At 46.4% G+C, this 22500-nt stretch overlaps 1 protein-coding gene across 1 annotated transcript in view; it reads right to left on the bottom strand.

Moving 5' to 3' along the window:
* LOC146866144 (G protein-coupled receptor 54-like) overlaps window positions 1-12129 on the bottom strand; it is a 708070-nt gene extending 695941 nt beyond the window's left edge. Inside the window, exon 1 of the mRNA XM_085640803.1 lies at window positions 11778-12129. Within this exon, the coding sequence (XP_085496929.1) occupies window positions 11778-12129 (352 nt within the window). The remainder of the gene's footprint in view (window positions 1-11777) is intronic.
* Between the last annotated feature and the right edge of the window lie 10371 nt (window positions 12130-22500).

Below are 22500 nucleotides of genomic sequence, written 5' to 3'. Positions count from 1 at the left end.
ACCTTCCGGTTCCGGGTCCCGTTAAGCAGTGCCTGCGGGTCCAGGTAAACAATGCCAGCGGGTCTCTTTCCATTGGCCTATCAGACGTGGCTCACTGGCGCGTAATCCCTGATTGGTGCAGGTACTTAAACTCCGATATCTCCAGTCTTGCTCCATCGACGGAGCCGACCGGGGTGGCTATTTGGGCAGGACATTGATCCTTGGAGGTGTAAGTACGGCATAGCCGGCAGGTCGAGGATGTATCTTGGTAGTTCGTAGTATTGATGATTGAACTACAGTCTCCTCTCTCCCTTCATTCAGGCAGCCTATTTGGCACTCCTACCACTCGGTATTTGAGCTCATGAGGATACTGTTCTTTTTGCAGCAAGTATGTTTTACTATTGCTTTGTTGGGCTTGGCATGTAAACAACCACTGATATATCTGCCTTGCAGGAACTTTGTTCCTTTCTGAGTAGAGTGTGTGTTTTCTGTTCTGTTCTGTTATGTTATGTTTTTATGTAGTGTGTCACACAGTATTTTCATCACAGATCACGTGATAACGTTATGGATAGCGTTAAGAGACGACCATCGTTCACCTCCTTTTTCAGATCACTGTTCAAACACGACGGAATGAACTTCTATCAACGTGATTAAATGTCTTGTGTATCTCTCTTTTATACCGTTTTTTTTCCTTTTAGGTTAATAGGAGTATCTAAGACCCATTGGGGCATTACCAACTTTTGGAGGCTATTTACTTCCATTCTGATTTTTTTTCACTCACCATTTTGATTTTTAACACATCACAGTGCGTCGTAGGAAGGGATCCTTAAGGTCCTGGCGAAGAAGCATGGGGAAGCTTCGAAACATGTCGACACCAGGAGGCATAGCTCATTGAGGCATACACCCTCCTCCCCCCCACCTTTTTACTAATACCAGCTTAGACGGCAGGATAAATTTTCCTAGTCCAGAGAGCCAGGTATTTTTTAAATCACTCTCCATCCACTCCTGACCCTTCCTTGCACACCCCTGCACTACACATAGTAGTCTCATTAAGAACAGTGCTCCCACGTACATGTAGGTTGTAGCACGCCCCGTCCCGTAGAGGGGCGGGAAGACCCCTATGATGAAGCATGACACCAAGGGCCCTTTTGGTGTGTGAGGGGTATTTTAACAACTGATGTGTATTCTCCACGACCGTGGGATACATATTGTATAAACGGGAGACTCTTGATTTACTGTACCTGCGGGTGGATCCTTTTGTTTATGTGCACATGGCAAGCAGGTCATCATGTTTCCAATTGCCACACATGAGTATTTTCGTTTTGGAAGCATTCAATTTGAGATGGCTCCACGGCATCCACTGATCCACAGCTCTGAGACAACTGAAAATTGGTGAGTTTCCAATGTCTTTGGGGCATTGCAGTTGAAGTAGTATTTGCAAGTCATCTGAATAGTTATAGCATGTGAGGTGAAATTGATTCATTAGTGCCAGTAATGATTTCATGTTGATGTTGAAACCCATGGACGAGATAATAGAGCCTTGAGGGACCACTCCTTTTGTCAAGCATGGTTTGGATGAGAAAGGTGGAGTATGGATGACATTAGTTCTGTTGTAAAGGTAGGACCCAATCCAATCTAGAGCAGTTCCCTCTCTGCCGGCTTCGTGGAGTCTTTGTATCAGAGTGTCATGGTCAACCGTGTCCAAGGCAGCTGAGAGGTTAAAGAGAAGTAGCGTAGTAACCCCGTTGCAGTCAACTGTGCTTTTCAGGTCTACCCTGATTGAAAGGAGGGCAGATTCTGTGCCTCTTCCTGGACGGAATTCTGTTTAGAAGTCTGAAAGTATGGCATTCTCTTTAGTTAATTGTGACATTTGGGCGAAAGCTGCTCTTTCCATCAGTTAGCCCTGGAAAGGTCCATTTGAAATCGGTCTGTAGTTGTCAGGGTTCAGCTGGTCTAAGTTTGTTTTCTTCAGTAATGGGCGTATGTATAACTTTTTGAGTTCTTCTGGAAATATTCCGGTAGTTAAGGAGTTGTTGATGGTTCTCCTTACTGGAGTGGCAGCAGAGGTTGTTAGAAGAATTAATATAAGACACAAGCGGCAGGCAGTGGACCAAAATGCAGCACACACACCTAATATCTCCCATCAGTAAAATAATTGAATCAGAGAATTTAAATATAACAATGTGTGCACTCACTGTAGGTACCCTCTGCCCAAAAAGTGGCAAACTAGGTTAGGTGAAAACAGAAAAATAAAACAAACAACAATTAAAAATGACAAGTGATTACAGGTTATCCCTCCTCGTTCACCCAGTTGGGAACTCTTTCAGCCTGGACTGAATGGAAAGTATTCAAATGTGGAGAGGGAATTGTTCTGTCTGCAGATTGGAGTTCTCTTTTACAAGGGACCTATTAATTCATTCAAACATATCAGCCAAGACTATAGATTGGTGGAGGATGCAAGATTCCACTATTTTCAATGCCGCCACAACACAACCAATTCTGAGCAATGAAGTATATGATCCTCTTTGAAAAGTGTTCCAAAGCACAACCTCTAGAAAAGAATTGTATCAAACTTATATAAAAAATGTTGACAGGCAGGAACTTAGTTCAAGTAGAGATTTCAGAGTGCATGGGAAAGCAGTTCTACATCTCACTCATGGACAGAGACTGGGCTCTATAAATATTTCACTCACATAAGGGAGCCATAAGAGTAGGAGTGATGGAAGAAAATCTGACCATTCTCTAGAGATGGCATTATATGCAACCATATAACACACATATTTGATTCTAGGTGATCTTATGCTTCTTGTAGAGAGTGGGATGAGAGGTGCACATTAGCACACATATTGCGGGATTGTCCCACAATCCACAGCTCTGAAGCATAGTCCTAGACAACTCATTTAAATTAAAAGATAATATGGTTGCATCCAAAGCAATGAGTATTTTACTGGGAGGATATCAGAGTACAAGTGGGGAACATCAAAGGGTATCAGGAAACTGATTATGCTATTGTTGCATGCAACAAGACACTGCCTGGCAGGTGGAGAAAGACAGACCTCCCACCCCCCATAGAGCTGGATGGGTAGCATAGACTCTGGCAAAAGGCTGGCATGCAGACATTAGAAGATTGACTTGCAGAAACAGGACAGGAATTTGCAAACAAATGGGCTGCATTGCTGGATTTTTCCGCGGAAGATTACATAAAGCTCATGTGTCAAACGAGTCTGAGGTACAGCAGAATTTGTCTCCATGCTAAGATCAACTCCTGCTTCTGTGGGAACTTTAGCTCCTCCTCTGGATTAACTGAAGGGGTCAAACAACAGAAGCATCAAGTAGCAGGGCTACCAGGAAAAGGATGACTTAGTTGCTTGATTTTCAAACACGGTCCACAGTGAAGGCCACAATTGGAGTTCAGGTCAGCTTAGCTGTACTCCCCAGAGCAGTCAGTAACTTGTGGGTGCTCCTCACAATGCGAACACAGTTGGATTCTCCTCCTGGACAGTCTTTTCAGGCACTCTCCTTCCTTCTCTGAGCAGGCAGGCAGACTTTTAGGTACAAGGTAGACCGTCAGCTTTTACAGCATAAAGTGAACACTTCATGTCATGTCCCTTCACCTCCAGGAGACTGGCTGTAATACAGACACTAACCCTGGTGACACAGCAGTCATTGGAGTAGTCTCTAGAGCACTCCCTTCCTTGGTTACGAGGAACTTGGAACAGGAAAAAAGTGGGGTGGTTTGGGTCTCAAGTTAATACACATTTTTGAGATAGGGAATATGGATCCTCTGTCTAAGGTTTCTGAACCAATGTGAGGGGCTTCAATTTTTAAAAGTCATTTGCATGCTGTTCCTCAGACACCGCTTTGTGCAAGGTAATGGCTCTTACATCAGATAGCAATGGGGCTGGCTCTAAGCAGGACTATCCAATACATAAGCACATTGAGGTGTAGTATCTCTGCAATTGGCTGTCATCTGCCTTTCTGGAGCTGTATACAGGGACAAAAGGGCAGACTCTGCCTAGACACCTTCTCTCCTCAAACCACAGAAATTGCAGGCCTACCCCTCACACCTGTAACCTACCAAATGGCAGTGCTGTGGAAGAACTATTTATCAACTCTTTGTTAGCAAGAGCCTCACTGAATTTTTAAAGGTATCCCTGTCCCAATATTCATCATTTCATTGTCTAGATCAGCACACTTTATCCACAGGAATGTAGTCAATGCACTTCCACTGACTGGGAAAAGCTGTCCTCATCCTACTACATCACGGCATGCAAAATGGATCCCACTGGCCTCAATACTCAAACTCTCCTAAACATACAGAGTTAAACTACCAACCATATGCTACACACTCATTAAATATACATGCACCCTAAATTACAGTGCAAATATCTGGGTTTTGCACACCAGTGGAACTTTACACAAGAGCAGCCAGTAAGAGTACCGATTCCTGACACAGAGAAAAAGGTTTGGTCACCATAAAGGTTCACTGCACTAACAATGCAATTACAATACAATATATTATGTGATGCAGAAAGCATTGGACACGGGCAGCTGTCCTATGCTTGCTATGAAGGCATACTCAGTGTTCTCTTCCATGCCACAGAACAGATTCTGGACCTCACATTACCTGGGATAGGCCTATGCCTCTGTGTACATGCTAAGCTAGCATTACAGAGAGCTCTAAAATATTAGTAAGGATACCAGTTTCACAAGCAGTTGGGTATTCAGGGCAGAAATACATGCCCATTTTCCAAGCAGGAGACATTCCTGCCCATACAACTTTTTGTTCTACTGACTATGAAATGTGGAAATTCTTGGGTAGGAAGACTGTAAGTCATTTTCTTGTTGTTTTCTGAAATTATAATGAAAAAAAGGAAACCCTAAACAGAGGATTTTCTTCGCTTAAGAACAGAAAAAATGGAAGGTTATATTATAGCCAAAAGGACAATTATAAAACACTTCACACCCTCAAAGCAGCATGCTCAATAGAGTTGTTATCTTGTTTCTGCTTTGTTCTATTGTTCCTCTGAGGGCTTTTATTGTCTCATACTTTTGTCTTTCTTGAAGGTTGTTCTTTACTGATTGCTCCTTCATGCACTGCTGCTCCTGGTCTTTTTCTTTTTCTATCCAGATTGATGATTTTTCTTATATTGTTTATGTCGTAGGACAATAAAGAGACTTTAGCTAGTTAACTTGTACATTTTAGTTTATACCTTTTATTGAATGTACTCCATTGATGTCATCGATGATGATTTGCTTTGTTATTCCTGCAGGAATGATGCAATAAAGAAAATTTAATTATATTATGCTCACCTCATTGTCTTTAATCAATTCTTATATTTCATCTGTGCTAAAGATAGGACATTTCCTATTTGCACCTATGAATGAATTGACACACGCTTAAAATTCTTCCAGTATAGCTGTGTTCTGTGAGAGCTCAAATTGACTCGTTGTGGCTGTTTCATACTCTGGTTCCTGGCAAGGTACATGTACACCCGCAAACATGCCAGTTTGTGAGTTTTTACAAACTGCTGGCAGCACCTTTTCTCCTGAGATTTACTCTATGTCGGCATCTCCACCCAGCTCCTCAGAAGACTCATGACCATACAGAATGCTGCAGCCAGACTCATCCTGGACCTCCCCAAATGAACCCACATCGCACCCCCAGCTGAAAAATCTCCACTGGCTCCTCATTAAAAAGAGATGCCAGTTCAAGATCCTTACGCACGCCTACAAAGCCATACACAACCTATGACCTACCTACATCAACCATTGACTGAACTTCCACCAACCCACTAGACACCTGCGCTCCTCTTCACTCACCCTCGCACATACCCCCAGGATCCGTTGCAGTGGTGGCTGCTCCTTCTCCTACATTGCTGCCAAGACCTGGAACGGTATTCCCCTCTAGCTCTGTACAGCCTCTTCGCTGGCAGTCCTCAGAAAGAGACTCGAGAACTGGCTTTTCGATGGAGACACAGCCCCTGGATACAGCTAGGAGTGACATGTTGCACTTTAAAATACTGTTTGGTTGATTGCTTGACTCCTATTAAGTTCAATGGTAAGTAAACATCCAGAATGGGAATGGGGAGGGAATAACCAAAATACTGCCAGGGGTTGAGAGAAAGTGGTTTCTACATAGAACAAGCATTTGCAATGCAATAGGTCTCGCATTTGTTGCAGTTGGAGCTACTGGCATTGTAAATGGCAGTGTTTTTTATCAATGTTTTTGTTTGCAGTGGAGTGATTATCTAGAAATTACACACTATACCATATTATAAGCTATTCTAGCAACTGTACAGTAAAGCTATGGCTATTTTAACGTAAAGGAGTGTGAATGGATGAATAAAAATACAAAAAACAGGATCTAAAAATTTACGATGGAATGTATAGCAGGGGACTGGGACTACCGATCACAACAAATGTACTTGAAGTGATTGGGGCATCATATGCAATAAAAAAATCGGTAGTACGGGGTGTCAGCGACGCTTGTGCAAATGTTGTTCAGCTGGTGAAGTGGTCAGCTCTGTTTGCAGATGCAAAGTGGTGAAAGGTGAAGTATTCAGCTCTGTTTGCAGGCACAAAGGGATGAATGGTGAAGTGGTCACTCTCTTCAGCGGTGAACATGCTCTTTACTGTTGCTCATGGGCATCAAGACACTCTGCCAGGTCTAAGGCATTCCAGAGACCTTATATGATGGCTGGGGTTTGTAAATGAACCTACATTAAACACCACTAAGAGATGAAGCGATTTCTGCAACATCACATGATTTTTCTCCAAAATGTGTTTTTTCAGTTTTACTTTTTGGATTCCTGGGATGCTCTGGCATAAGATTCCCGGTTCCACCATGATTCATTTGGTACAGTAAATAAACACAATAACCCAAAATACTCTCAAGCTGCAGTTTAACGGAGACGTGGTTTTCTGTGTAACAGACAAACGGCAGACCATGGTCCCAGCAGGGGCACGTGCCACCTAATCTAGAGACACTTCTCTCACAGGAGTTGTGCCAACTCACCTGCAGCCAAAGCTATGGGTCACGGGAAAATGGGATGGAGAGTAAGGGGGGTACAGGGAGAGAGAGAAAGGGGGCACAGGGAGAGAGAAATGGGGGCATGGAGAGAAATGGCGGACCGAGAGAGAACGGGGAAAGAGAGGCTGGAACGGTGAAAACGAAAAGGAGAGAGGGCACTAGTGAGGGGGGTACCGGAAGGAGAAGGAGGTGGACAGGTGATATACATTTTAAAAATCAGGTCTTTGGCAGTAGGTGATGACTGCTGGCAAGGACCAACACCCGGAAAGGAGGTTTGACATCCGAGCCCCCACTATTATAATGTGAAACTATCATGCAACTACAATATCACAAAAAGGTGCTAGTTTTCCAAAGACACATGACCCGCCTGATGTACACACTACAAGATTCTTATAAGTCCCAAGAACATAAAGACAAATTCATCAGGCACATTGAAAAAAAATGATACTTTTCAAATAGCCCTCCGTATTAAATTTGCTCCATTTCTACGCTCGGTTAACAGATATAACTACTACCCAATCAATGGTATTCAATTGATCCACCTCGGAGGAATGAAGGCTGAGGCAGACTTGCCGGGAGTGTAACCTCTGCCCCTTACAAGTGTACGTCTCACTGAGCCCTTCTGCCGGTATTGTGTTGGACAGCTGGTTACAATTCGATCAGTTGAGCCCCTTATGTGTAGCCTTTAAACAGAAACACAGCAAAACCCGCTTTTGTATTCGCCAGATAACTAGGAAAACCAGCTATACACGAGGTGCGAGCAGCAACCGGAGTCACAGAGGTAGAGAGACCAGCCTTGGCTCCGCCGGTTATGAATAACTTAATATCCACGTACCTACCAAACATGAATGTGTCCTTCTATAATGGATGTGGTATACGTAAAGTGCTCCAATACCTACGGATTGAGTTTGCACTAAATAAAAAAAACTAAAAAATAAATACAAACACCTAACAGATTTGTTCCAGGTGAGGCAGCGGAGTCATAGTTCGCCCGACCCTTGTGAAGACAGAGTAGCCGTCCCTGAAAATCAGCAGGGCAAGGACGAGGATGTGGTCCGTCGGCTAAACTGCCGACTTTGGTGCTGGAAACCAGAGTTTGAGCCCCGAGGTCGCATCAACATCCTGTGATTCTGGGCAAATCACTTAATCTCCCCGTGCCTGAATGTGTAATGTAAATACGGTGCTCGTGTAAAGCGCTCCAATAAACTTCGGGTCGAGTTTGTGCTATATATATATGCAAAAAAAAAACAAGTGCAAAGGCAAGTAACAGTACGAGGACATGTCGCCAGCTAGTCACATGCACTCATAACCACACCTACAGGCGACGCAACAGCACAGTGAACCCATCCGCCCAACATCGGACATTTTGCAACTTGCTTTTATATGGTGTACGCATAATTATACATTTGCCACACTTGCCTCATACCATCATCTCCTGCATATTTTTCCTTTTCTCGCATAATTTAGCCAACCCTGCCAGTTATACTATAATAAAGTAAACAAACTAAACAGTTCACAGAACTTACCCCAGTAAAACAAGCGTCTTCAAATAGGTCGTGTCTCCAATGAATGTCGCTGATTCGCCTTCTTTGAAAATGTTCAGTGCTGCACGTTTAAATAGAGCATTGGATGCACAAAAGATATCACTAATAGCACTAAGTAAACAAAGTAATTGCTAAAAATGTCTTAAAACATGCCGCCCTAATTATCGCTTGCCATGCAGCTTTTATGACTAATGAAGGCGTGCCGGTGGCGCCAGTAATACGCCTGCTCCCGATCACAACACAGAAAGTGAGAATTATCACAGCATGAGACCCCACAGTAATCATTAGCACAGTATGTCGACAGGCGCCCCAGGCTGCTGGAGCACTCAATTATAATTAATGCGCAGCACGTCTTCCGGAGACGAGCACTCAACTGGAATTAACGCGCACAAGCTGTTTCACTGTGAAGCGCGTTCACAGACCAGAATCGGCTCGTGCCCAGACCAGAATCGGCGCAGCACGTCTTCCGGAGACGAGCACTCAACTGGAATTAACGCGCACAAGCTGTTCCACTGTGAAGCGCGTTCACAGACCAGAATCGGCTCGTGCCCAGACCATAATCGGCTCGTGCCCAGGTCTGTCTCCCTTGGGAGTAAACACGGCAACAATAGTCTCGTTGGCGGCAGCGCTTCGCGCTGCAACGCTAGCGAGACCTAAAAAAACAGTTCTCCCAGGTGAAGTAAAAGAAATGTTTCAATGGAACAGCACTGATATGTTGTGTTCTTAAACAATGTACACATGTATACATTAGTGAGTGCAAGATACAGATACATGTGTGGGTACTCCTAAAGTGTTGTAAAAGATACAGCTACTAGGGAGTACATCTAGGATTTTTTGACATGTCCTAGACAAAACACAATATTATGGAAAACTCAACCAGAAGTCTGTGGGGTCAATTCTGAAAGATTATTCTTTGACTATTTGTTTGCTAAGAGTGAATTATTCTTGAAATGAATTGATTTTCAGGCTTGATTCACTAAGTATTTATTTTGAGTAGTTTTACCGTACTCCACATTTAGTGGAGAGATACTCTTGACTTTCCAGGAGTAAGGCATGCTTATTCACAAACCTATCAACAATTCACTGTGATCCAGCACTCCATAAAGTTGTTCAATGATCGTAAAATACGTCTGTCCATACAGCAGGTGTTATTTTCAAAGTTATTTCTTTATTGAATTCTTCTCCTCTTCACATATATCAAAGACACATATAGCGTAGCCGACGCGTTTCGTCCAAAAGGACTTCTTCGGGGCAAAGTTGTTCTGAGATATAAAGAGGGCTTCATCTTATTCCCTTCCAACATCAAGAGATCTAACTAAATTTTCCTCTGGTGTGCCATACTAGGTCGGTTACCTCTTTTGTATATTATATTTTAATTTATTTCCGTTCTTCAAATACTTATTCCCCGTTATGTAGTCTCTGATAGTATCTGCAGTTTAAATTTTCTTCTAATATGCCATACCCTTTTTTTTAATAAATTTTTTCTTCTTCTCGTTCTTCAATTTGTAATTCACCTTTATGTAATTTGTAATAGTATCAGAGTTTTAGGAGCCGATTCCCTGCAATCCACGGTCCATTCACAAACCTACTTTACAAAACATTGTTTCTGCGCAAAAGCATCTTACTCCAATCAATGGGCTGGATGTCTGACAAAATCTAGACATATAGGATCCAATCACAAATGTCTTTACAGACCAAGATTTAACTGAGCTACACAAATACCCCCAAAATGAGCATAATCCCACGTTTTGAGTGCAAAAATATAGATGTGAAAAAACTATACACATCTTTTATTTCAGTTTTGACATTCATTATGAGAATGCTTTTGTTTGAGAAGATGTGCTCTTCGTTGTGATTTGTGTGTGCTCCAGATGCTCTGAGAAGGTTAAAAGGTAGAGTATCTGCACTGCTCAGCACTTCTGCTATGCATTTAATCCGAGAGTGGTGGTACTGCTCTGGAGCAAGCCGGTATGTACTTTAAATAGCTGCACTTTTCTATTTCCATTTAAAGCACCACGTTATTTTCGAAGATTTACACCCATTAGGAGCAAATGTAAATGCATACAGGATGAGAATGAGGAAGGCACATTGTCATAATCGCTGGGGGCTATGGGAAGGGTGGTCTCCAAAGGGAACCAAAGCTAAACGGAATTTTCCCTGGAGAAAAAAAAAGTCAGCAAGTACAATTCCACTTGGACGCCACCCATAAAAGTGGTAAAATGTAAGTGTTACACTTATGCATATAAAAATGCATAGCTTGAAATTACAATAGAATTCCAAAGGTACTGGAATATAGCAGCAGCTACCCAGGTGTATTCTACGAATTGTCTATAAATTTCAAAAATGTCTGAAATATAATTGGGGGTAAGACTATGGGGATTAATTTGCATTTTTATTAGGATTGGATATGGTGCAGGCGTGAAATTTCCATGTTAAAATGCCTTGGAACATAGGTGGAGAACTACAAACTTGGGAACTTGTGAGAATTAACAAATATATCCCCACTGTGGATATGATTTACACGTATGAATGTAATGGTTGGAGTAAGTCCACTAAAATCCCAAGGGATCTCCAAAACGTTGCAAGCGAAAATAATGGTTTCCTTCAGAGAAAATACATCTTAAAAATTTAACTTGCGTAAATGTACACTTGCTGCATTTGCATATGTGTTTATGCATAGGGGTGCTATTGGAAAGCTGGGACTCGTGCAGCTTCCCAGTAGGACTAGATTTTTTAATTTTTAATTTAAAAAAGGTATATGTGCTCCAAGAAGAGAGGTAAATCTACCCGAGTACATTTTCAATGTTTTGGAAATCTGGCCCACTGAATATTTATTGAAAGTTTGTGGCATTAAAGTAAATCATGTCCTCAAATGCCTCTAACCCACCCCAGTAAGCAGTTGCTGTCACATAAATCCCCCTACTGCCATCATTGTTTACGTGTCAGAAAACGCATTTAAAGGTGCAAATTCGAATTTTAAATGACTGACATGAATTTTCACACTCAGATTGGAATTTGCGAACATAACCACCCAATTCACTGAAGAAAATGGAACACAACTTGGACACTTTTGCACACATACTTGAAGCTCTATATTTCAATTACTTTTGCTACAAATGAGATTTTGGGGTGGTTTCTCCGAGCAGGAAGGTGTCTTAGAACATGACAGAAAGCTGCGGTCCAGGGGAAGGGAACCCCTGGCGAATGAGCTGTTCTCTTACCTATGTAGAAGTTGGTGACCGTCCTCATCTGCCGATGCTTGGAGATCACGTATATCACCAGGGAGTTGCCCACCAGCCCCACCAGCATGATGAGCGCGAAGAAGAGTGGGACGAGCCAGGCGTCCACCAGCAGCGGGGGGCTCTGCGCCGCTGCTGCTGCCGGGGAGGGGGCTCCATCTCTGCAAGACAGGGGCAGGGGCAACGTAGAACGCCCCCTATCGGACTGATCCACTGACTGCTCCAACGCTCTCGAGGCGTTGAAGTCCGGGCCGCAGGATTCGAGCACGTGAAGATGTGACGATGAGTTCCAGGGAGTGGGCAGCACTGTACCCCCAGCCGCATCCATTATCATCTCCCGGAGCTTAAAGGGTCCGACCACAGGCTGACGTGGCGCAAAAGCTAAGCAGACGCAGCAAACAAGTTGATCGTGGCACCCCGCATCTTTATTTCAAGAGCAAAACGTGCCCATCCCTTTAAAGTTTGTACCGCGCACTACTTTTCTCAAGAAGCATCTGTTGCTAGTCTGTCTGCTTTACATCCATTGCTGCCGCATGAGAAAAAGAGGGAAATTACCTATCCGTTGGAGACTCTCGAAAAGAATTCAAGCTAGTTTTCGAATGGCTACGTTCCCAGCTCCGACTCTACCTTAAGTCCACCTCCGAAATTCCCAGAACATTTTGTTTTACAGCAGCCTACGCAGTGCGCACTTCGCTTCAGACACTGCGTTGTTAGCAGCTCTCCCTCCAAGCCCGGCGTGGTCAGCTGCTTTCCACCTCACTTCTTGCGCACGGACTGAAAGTTGTTGACTTGCTTGAACGCCCCTTCATTGCTTCTAAATCCGATGTTGAATCGCACCACGCTTGACTCTTTCATGTCCTTAAATATTCACTGTTTATTGGCGCTTTTCTTTATATTGCCCGAACCTATCGCTAACAAAATAGGGGCGCCGAGAGAATGAGGTGCGTAATCTAGAGCGAACCGTTGGATGTGAGCGCAGAAGGGAAGCAGGCAGGAGTCCCCCACCTGGCCCCTGCAGCCAGCAAGGCTTCTCGCTCAATAGCCTGGCTGAAGTGCATGGCCGTGGGATGAGCCCCTCGTGCGTCCCTCTCCCAGGAGATGTGAGAACGTGGTAATTGAGTTATCTCGCTGCTTTCCTCTGCGTTGCACGTCTAGCTGCTCGTAACAGACCACTTTTCAACTTCCAGCCAATCAAAGGGCGGCTTTAATTGGCTACTCAACTCCATTTTTAATGGACATTATGTTTTGCAAATGCAGTGGAGCTTAGAGGGGAGAAGCACGATTTTTAAATATTAACCACCCGGAGTATATTTTTACATCGCTTTCATGTACATGGTATAGGTTTATTGGACATACTAGTAACGAAATGGCTGAATGCCATAATGTCTTCACTGCCTTCCGTTTGTTATTTATCTCAGATCACAATTCCACCACTAGGTGCTCAGAATTGAAATGACTGATCTTTCCTAAGAGACATGCTCTATTGCATTGGGCTACAGAGCGCAGAACGGACCACAATTGACTCTCCAGATGTGTGAAAAAGGCTGCTTTATTGAAGACAGGTGCACCTTACAAAACATAACCTTGGCCTTTGCCAGACAAAACTATAACAAGCTATACAGGCTTCATCTACGTATCCTCCTCCCCCCACCCCTAAGGTTTCCCCAAACACCTTTGCAATTTATTTAACAGACCCAAACTTGATCAATAACTTACACCCCTTAAAAACCTTGCAACCTCTTCTCAACCTGTCTAAAGATCTAACTGCTCGATCAATAACAGTTAACCCTTTAAACCCCGTAACCTCGTCTCTACCTGTCTAAAGATCTATCTACTAAGTATATCCTATCCTAACCTCATTACCTGCTTGTCGCCAACCATAAAATGAAACAGTAAAACTGTCTAGGAATAGTTACCCAACGCCACTCAGAAATAGTCCCTAAGACTTTTCTGACCCCCCCAGGCCACTTCTAGGATATCTTCGTATGTCCAGGGCTACATCTAGGACTTCCTTTATTTAAATCAGGTACAACTCCATCCCGAAGTGAGACAAATGCACCCCATCATCTTTAAAAAAATATACAACCGTATACTTTAGCTCTGGATGCTCTACCCTGCCCAGTCCTGCCTCCCTGCAAAAAACCCTCATGTCCCTGTTTACTTTCCTCCTGGCCTTATCAATGACAGCGGGCCTCTCGGTCCCCACTCCAATGCCTATTGGGAATAAATTTGGTCCAAACTATGAAGCACCCTCACCACTGCTGCCTAATCTCTCTCAAATCCTGTTTCATCTGTTTCACATCCGGGCAAACATGACGATGTAGTAACTTATTAAAACGGGGAAAAACTTGTGCCAACGCATTCCCCCTTTTCCATGCCAACGAACTTTAACCAATTCCAGGCCCAGTCCTATATTTACACCTTTCTCTTTTTGCTGTTCGTGTCTTTCTGCCCATTTTACGAAAGAGTGCCCGACTATCCAAATTGATAGCACCTCCGACTCTGGCACTGCTACTGCACCTGAAAATACACATGCGTGAGTAAAAGAATCACATATCCACAGCCCTCCCCACCCCCTTTCTCCCCACTTTAATATAACGTTTATAACAGTCTGATGACCAATGTTCCAACTGCTTTAACCTCTCTGAGTCCCAACCCATCCTTGCTGAGTCTTAAGTCACCCCTATCCGGAAAGAATGAGTTCCAAAAGCCTCTATTACCTCACCCAGAAGTTTTAGCGAACGCCTCATGACCCATAGCAGCTGCGCCAACGTCACCTCCCACCTGAGGTTCTGTGAAAGACTTCCCCCCTCCTTCCTTGTTCCTCCCTGCAATGCGCACCCCCATTGCACCAGGCATATCAGGGGCTCCTCACTGGACCAAAGTACCACTGACTTCCCGACCCCCCTTTGATCCGTCTTCGAGTGCGTGAGGAAGATGGAAACTGCGTCGCTCCCCTTTTCGCATCCCTGTACCTCAACCCACTGCAGTCCTGAAACCCCTTTCCTTCCCAACAACTCTGATACTCTGAATGCTCTGAAATACAACCAAGACATTAACGCCACAAATAAAACCGCTTCCTGCCAACTGATGCATATTTTCGGTAGCACCTCTATCAGTCTGCTCAACATAACCTTTGTCACCGGCAACCTGACCCGCTGTCCCCTACTCTATTCCCTGGCCCAACCCTCTCTCATACGCTTCCCCAGCTCACCTGCTGTTGGGGCATATCCCCACATTAACTTGCCCAAGAACGCTATTCCTGCCAGCTTGACCACTATAGTAACCTTCGACAAACTCCTCTCAATCAGGGGCAATCTGAACTGAATGACCTCCTCTTCCCTGGCCCAGACCTCTTCTTCGCACCTCCCTGCAGAAATTCCTGCAATGCCTGTCCGTGAACCCGTCTAGTAGAAACAGCTAACGACCATACCACCAGCTGCAGCATCCTTTTTCTCCTATGGACCACATCCCTTCAGGCACCGCATCCTGTGAGATTCCGCCTCCGTGGCCAGCCCATGGAGTCTCTCCCACTGTGAATGAGACAAAGCATCCACAATGTCATTGTCTACACCCGGGACGTGCTTTGCCCTGACCTGTATGTCATACTTTAGGCAACTTAACATGAATACTCTCATTAGCTTTAGGACCTGCTCATCCCTTGCGGAATGCTGTTGAACATCTGCATCACTGCCATATTATCTACCCTGAAAGTGACACCCGCACAAGATGGCGACACAGCCTTCGGACTGAGACCACAAAATACTGGTGACCGGCGAGGACCACAAAACCCATCGGAGGCGGTCTGGACCCTCTGGCCCCATAGGTGGCTGGCTACAAAACCCTGCAGCGGAGCTTCCGAACCTGACAAGAGAGTCCACCACCACTTTGTTGCTCGGTTGAGTTGCGGAGGCCACGGTCTGGAATTCAGGTGGGCGCCTCCAATGAGGAAATCCTGCCAATGTGCAGACGGTGTGCGAGGGACCCACTGGTGGCTGATGTGGCTTGTGGGGCCTTGAGAAAGAGATCGTACCCTTGGGACCAAGCTCCGGCCACGTAAATGAGGCTCAGATGAACTGCGGTGACCCACGCCACAGACTCCCTCCAACTGTGCGGCAGAGAGATGCTCTTTTCTTGGGGGCGTGGAACACCTGACTGCCTAGGCCCGGCGTGGTCTGACCCGATGCGGTCTTCTGCACCTGACACTAACCGAAAGGCCCAGATGCCACGCCGAGACTCCAGGGAGGTGGACGGGCCTGATGAAAAGCGGCCTGGACTTGGGCAGCTAAGAGGCGGCACAGGGGACTACTCCTGGACCGATGCAAGACGACGCGCTGCAGAATACACAGTGAGCGGGGAGGCCTGATTAAAGTTGGTGTGGTAGGGGTGGCCTCCGTGGACCTGGCCCTCAGGATTTGATCTCCGGCTGCGCGGCTGAGACCCGAAAGAGCGTGGTGGCCTGCACAACCCTGGGTTCCCTCCAACAGTACCTGGCAAGAAGAGTCCTTTACTGGGAGTGACTTGAGGCGCTGAACCGTCTTGACCCTGATGTGTCTCTCTGTGGGGGCGTGGCCTCTCCCCGCGCATTGACTATCCGGTTGGACTAAGACCAACTCAAGGGAACCAAGAGAGTGCTGTGGGCCCCGGGACAGCCTCCTACTCAATATCCAGGCCTGCGCGGCCACTGGCGGGCTGGGAGGGCCCAATACCAATCTCCATGCCCCCTCCCGCAAGCGGTGGCCAGCGGCCTTGGGGGGGTGGCCTGGTGGGAATCCCAGGGACTGGGGACACGGGACGGCACCTGGGAGATGTGCGTTCCACCCCATTAAGGACCTATGCTGAGACTATGCCAGACCTCTGACTTTCCACCAAATTGCACCAAGGCTCACAGTAACTTATGCCCGGCTACCTGGCTAGCAGACTGAGGACCTGGAGAGACCCTGAGGGAGCTCGGTTGCCCCTCTATTGCTCCACCCAGTTGTGACAAGAAGGTCCCCCCTTCACCTGGGACATGCGTCCTAGCCGGACCTGGCGCTCTAATACAACATTTTAACAGGCCTGCACTGTTCCCTGACGTGCAGTGTACCAGATAAGGCAAGAAGCTTGGGGTCGCTGGGACCCCTTGGGAGTGTCCAGCCAACGTATCTCCAAACTAATACCTACCTGCAGAGCGGCAAAGCAGACCTAAAACAGCTGGACTTGAACTCTTTCCTTCCTACCGCATGCATGTCAAAGAAACAGTGACTATCTCCCTTCCTCAAACACAACAGTCTGCACCCCAGAGTGACGGGAACAGAGACTGCCTACGCCTAGCTGTTATTGTGGGGAAAGACTGAGGGCCCAAGCCTCCCCCAATACAGACTAAAATGAATCGTTGTCCTGAGGTTTTTGTCGTTGTATCTCGTTTGTCACAACAACACTCATATTCTGCAACATGACAGTCGCATATACCACCCGCAGGACGGCGCTACAGTCCTCGCCTTGCAGCTAGAACATACCCCAACCAATCCTACATCCAGCCTAGGCCCTGCAAGCCTCCAAGTTCACCCACACCCATCGAGACATGTAAATGCAATAGCAGAGATTCCCTCAGAATACTATCATGGAATGTCAATGGGCTGCTTGACAGGGTCAAACGGACAGCAGTCCTGCGATATGCCCGGCACCAGGCGTCCAACATACTCCTACTTCAAGAGACCCACCTCATGGGCAACAACTGTCCCTTTCTTGCAAGATATGGTTATGGCGGAATTTGACACTCAGGGTTTGCCCAGGGATCACGGGGTGTGGCAATTCTCCTCCAGCGCAATCTCCCCTTCGTACTCCCACAGGCCACAAGCGACCCTCAGGGATGTTTTGTGGCTCTGAGTGGAACATTAGGAGGGAACGCCCTTAATGTAGTCTCCATATACTCTCCTCCATCGATGCTCACATTGACCTAGAAGCGTACTGCCGATCTTATTGCTTCTGTACCCCTGGGGATGACAGTAGTCGGAGGCGACTTCAATGCGGTTATGCATCCAGACCTTGATACCGCAAGCGCACCCTCCACCACAAGGACCATACACGCTAAGCACCTAGCAAACTGGGCAAGTACCCTGGGCTTCTGTGACACCTGGAGAACTTGGCATCCCCACAGGAAGCAATTCACCCATACCTCTGCAGCGCACCACACTCACGCGGGAATTGACATTTTCATGCCCGCTCTTGACTGCCAGACGATCAGGGACGTCACTATTCTTCCCAAGGGCATCTCAGACCACTCACCCATGCTCCTGAACGTAGGGGACCCCCCTGACATACTGCGTCCAACGTGGAGGATGGACACATGGTTCCTCCAGGACAAAGACTTTAACAGAGCAGTCGACGCAGAGCTTCAGCAATACTTTCTCACCAATAGCGGCTCTGTCTCCTCTCCAGGTTCCCTTTGGGAGGCAGGCAAGGCCACCATCCATGGCTTCACCAAAGGCCACCTCAAACTCAAACGTCTAGCTCACGACAGCCAGATTACTATCCTGGAAGCCCAGGCGACCCTCCTCAAGAAGCGTACCGGGGAGACCGAGATGACATTCAGACAAGGCAGCTCGCACACCTGAGGGATGAAATAAAACAAATTCCATGGAAGCGGCCAAACTACTATGGAGATCCCCCGTAGCTAGGGTGTACAGCTGAGGTGACAAGAACAGGAAGATCCTACATAGACTAGCCACCTACCCCATGGCCAACCACTTAATCCCAGAGATCAGGGATTCAAAAGACCTAATCCACTGCTCTCCCCCAGCAAGTTGATCCACCCTGACCAATGTGGATTCATGTCATCTCGGGGGACTTGGCACTGCCACCGACACCTTCACCTGGCCCTGGCAAATCACCAATCATTAAACCCCTATCTAGCACTTCTAATTGACTTTGAGAAAGCCTTTGGCTCTGTGGATTGGCAATACTTGGAGGACGTATTAGTCGAGATGGGTCTGGGCCAATATATCCACAACCTGGTTAAGGTCTTGTACTCTCGACCTCAAACGTTGGTGCTCGTCAATGGGGTACTATCGGAAATGTTCCCCATTAGAAGAGGAACGAGGCAGGGTTGCCCCCTCTCGCCCCTCCTCTTCACCCTGGCGATGGAGCCCCTGGCATGCCTCATTCGGTCCGACGACCGAATTCAGGGATGGAGGTGGCCAGACTCGGAAGAAGACAATCACCTTGTACTCAGATGACGTCTTGCTCTTCCTTGCTGAACTGGCTCAGTCTGGTCCCCACTGCCTCCAGGCATTATGCTCTTTTGGACAGGTCTCCGGCCTGCGACTGAACCCAAACAAATCTGTCCTGGCCCCTCTACACATAGCAAGAGATTGCTTCGACTGGCAATCCACAATACCTATCAGGTGGCAATCATTTAAATATCTGGGAATCTGGGTTGCATTGCTCCCTGACCTCGCCTGGTCACTCAACGTTACCCCATTAGTGAAGAGAGCCAGAAACGACCTCCATAAATGGTAGATGCTGCTGCATAACTCCCAAGGGAGAGTTGCCCTTTTCAAAATGATGATCCTGCCCAGATTCCTCTACATGATCCAAAACACCCCATTCCACTTCCCACGGACCTGGTTCAAAGAACTGAACAGTCTATCCACTAAGTTCCTTTGGGGTGGGCAGAGACCTCATATGGCCTTATCCCAATGCCGGATCCCACCCTTTGACGGAGGCATGGGCATGACCAATCTATATCTGTACTACCAGGCAACCCGCCTACTAACACTGCATGACTGGTTTAATGGGGGCTGGTCTGACCCGGCGTACAGAATCAAACTGAGTGGCCTGGGCCTGCCCAGGATTCAGGCAAAGATGTATGGGAGGGCCTATACTCAGAACTCTGTCTGTGGTGGTACGAGCAGCTCTTCTGGCCTGGCACCCTTCCTTGCGCCATTACCAGTGGACAAACAAATTGACCCAATGCTCACCGCTCTGGCAGGGCACCTGGCTCAGGAGGTTAGCGAATTGGAGGGGTTCCGCGCGTGGGACCTCATTGGCATCTCTCAGTTGGGGGATGTGTGGGCCGGTGACCATATGCGCACCTTCAATGATCTGCAGGCACGACACTCTCTACACTCATCACAATTCTATAGATATTTGCAACTACGCCACGCCCTCCATACACACATACCAAATGGCACAACACAGCCAGAATACAGCCTTCCAGAGGCACAAACCATGATGGGAAATCTAGGGAAGGGAGGAATCTCACATATTTATTGTTCCTTAACTAACAACACGCCAACTGCACTGGACCGGCTCAAAAGTCAGTGGGAGGGCTGGGTGGGACCCCTTGAGAAAGAAGATTGGAGGGACTCACTGATGGCAGCTGGCCTCCCCTATTTAAATCGCTTGCCAGGCTGGACGCACAGCGGACACGCTTGAGTCAGGCTATTGAATTGTAAGAACCTTACTGCCTTCCCCTGCTAAGGGAATATTTAGTGGGTATGTTAACTGTTTTTAATACCCATTTTTAACCAGTGATGCTAATTTTTTAACCAGTGATTTTAACGGTCACCTATAATTACCATGTCAGTTGCACTTACATGGCCTACCGCATTCCTCCTCGGTCCACCACGAGTTTTCCTGATTGAGTGGAGGGAGATTGTGTGAAGGAGGAAATAGTACTCTTTGACTTCTGGGGGAAAGGGATGGAGGTCTGCGCTCTAGCAGCTTGCCTCGCCTATTTAAATCGCATGCCAGGCACAACGCGCAGCGGATGCGCTTAAGTCAGGCGATTGAATTGTATGATCCGTACTGCCTTCTCCTGCTAAAGGAATATTTAGCGGGTATGTTAACTGTTTTTAAGGCCCATTTTTAACCAGTGATGCTCATTTTTTAACCAGTGATTTTAACGGTCACCTATAATCACCTTGTCAGTTGTACTTGCACAGCCTTACGCATTCCTCCTCGGTCCACCACGGGTTTTCCCGATTGAGTGGGGGGAGATTGCGTGAAAGGGGAAGTAGTACTCTTGAACTTCCGGGGGAACAGGACGGAGGTCTGCACTCTAGTAGCTGGCCTCCCCTATTTAAATTGCAAGCCAGACATGACGCTCAGCGAAGACGCACCTAAGGCAAGCCCGTCTGCACCTGTCCATGCCCAGTTGTCGCCAGGAGCCAGGATCCCTGAATGTTTTACGCCAGAGTCAGGAACCTGCCCAAAGGTTATTTGCGCCTACACTAACCAGAAACTCCTCAAAATTAGACAACATAGCCTAAATAAATGCCTCCACCTGGCAAAGGCTACCCCTGGCACCCCTGCGACCCTGGAAGGGCCCTTTGCATGTAGGTCCTGCAGATTTCAGAGCTTGCAATTGACACAGCATCCTACCGATAATGCGATACCCGACGATAGTCACAGACAGCACAGCCCCCATGCAATGATAAAACCCTCTCCTCAGACTCATTTGGGAAACCAAGACAGGAACTGCTTACTTAGCAATGTGAGATCGCTGCCTAAACACGCAGTTGAAATCTGGGACATTTTGTCTTCCAAACTTCCCGTCATTGTTTTCCTGACTGAAATTTGGCTAAAACCCAGCTCTACCCCTGCCATAGCAATGGCACTACCAGAGGGATATCGCATCCTAAGGCTAGACAGACTAATTAAAGTAGGGGGGTATAGCTATAATTCATAAGGACTCCATTAAAGTAACAATACTGAACCAATAAAGTAATGACAGAATTAAAGTACTAGTTTTTAGAATTGACCTGCACCCGCAACACAGCTGGAAAGGTGCCCTTGTTTACCGGCCTCCAGGCCTCCTCCGAGATTTCTCACTCCAACTAATGGAATTAATTTCGGCGTATGTCATTTCTACAAAAAATGTTGTTCTCCTGGTTGACTTTAACGTTCACAGCAAAATCACCTCGAATCAGGATGCCTCGTCGCTCCTAACAGATTTAATCACTCTAGATTTAAATAAGATCAACGATGGCCCCACTCACTCAGCGGGACACATGTTAGATCTCATTCTTACCAACTCTTCTAATGTGCTTTGTGGAGCCGCCTGACCTCTTACATAAACTGACCATTCACTTATAGAGTTCCAAATTAGATGCCACAGGATGTACGACGCTCCTCCTTTAACCCACCTGAGGTGGCGCAGACAGTGGCACAAAGTCTCTCCTGACCACCTTCAGGATTTAATTCCTACATCTTGGAACCTCGACGCAGAGAATATAGAGGATGACACAGCCCGCTACAACTCTACCATAAAAACTCCCATTTACCTCTTGGCTCTTTTAAAGCAATGCACTAGCTCAGCCAGGCATACTCAGACAGCATGGTTTTCTCCCAACCTCAAGATAGAAAAGAATCTCTGCAAAAAATTGGAACGGCGCTGGTGCCTCTTCCACAATGCACTAGATAAAGCAAACTACAAAACTCCTCTGACTAAATATCATAAAATATAAAACATGCTCGCAAATCCCATATCACACTGCAACTAGAGCAGGCTGGGAATGATTTTTAAAACTTTTACTCATCCAAAAGCATGTAACAATGAGGGAGCTCCCTCTCAAGCTATATATGACAAAATAGCAGCTCACTTCACAAAGAAAATCGATCTAATCTATGATAAAATCACCTCAGATGGAAGTTTCCAACAGGATCCCATAGCTGACCACTCCCCTGCACCGCTTAACATGCAGAAGCTAGAAAACTTCCC

This window comes from Triturus cristatus, chromosome 2_1 (genome assembly GCF_964204655.1).
Source record: "Triturus cristatus chromosome 2_1, aTriCri1.1, whole genome shotgun sequence".
Lineage (NCBI taxonomy): Eukaryota > Metazoa > Chordata > Amphibia > Caudata > Salamandridae > Triturus > Triturus cristatus.
The sequence above is the reverse complement of the archived record's forward strand: the minus strand, read 5'-3'. Positions and strand labels throughout refer to the sequence as shown.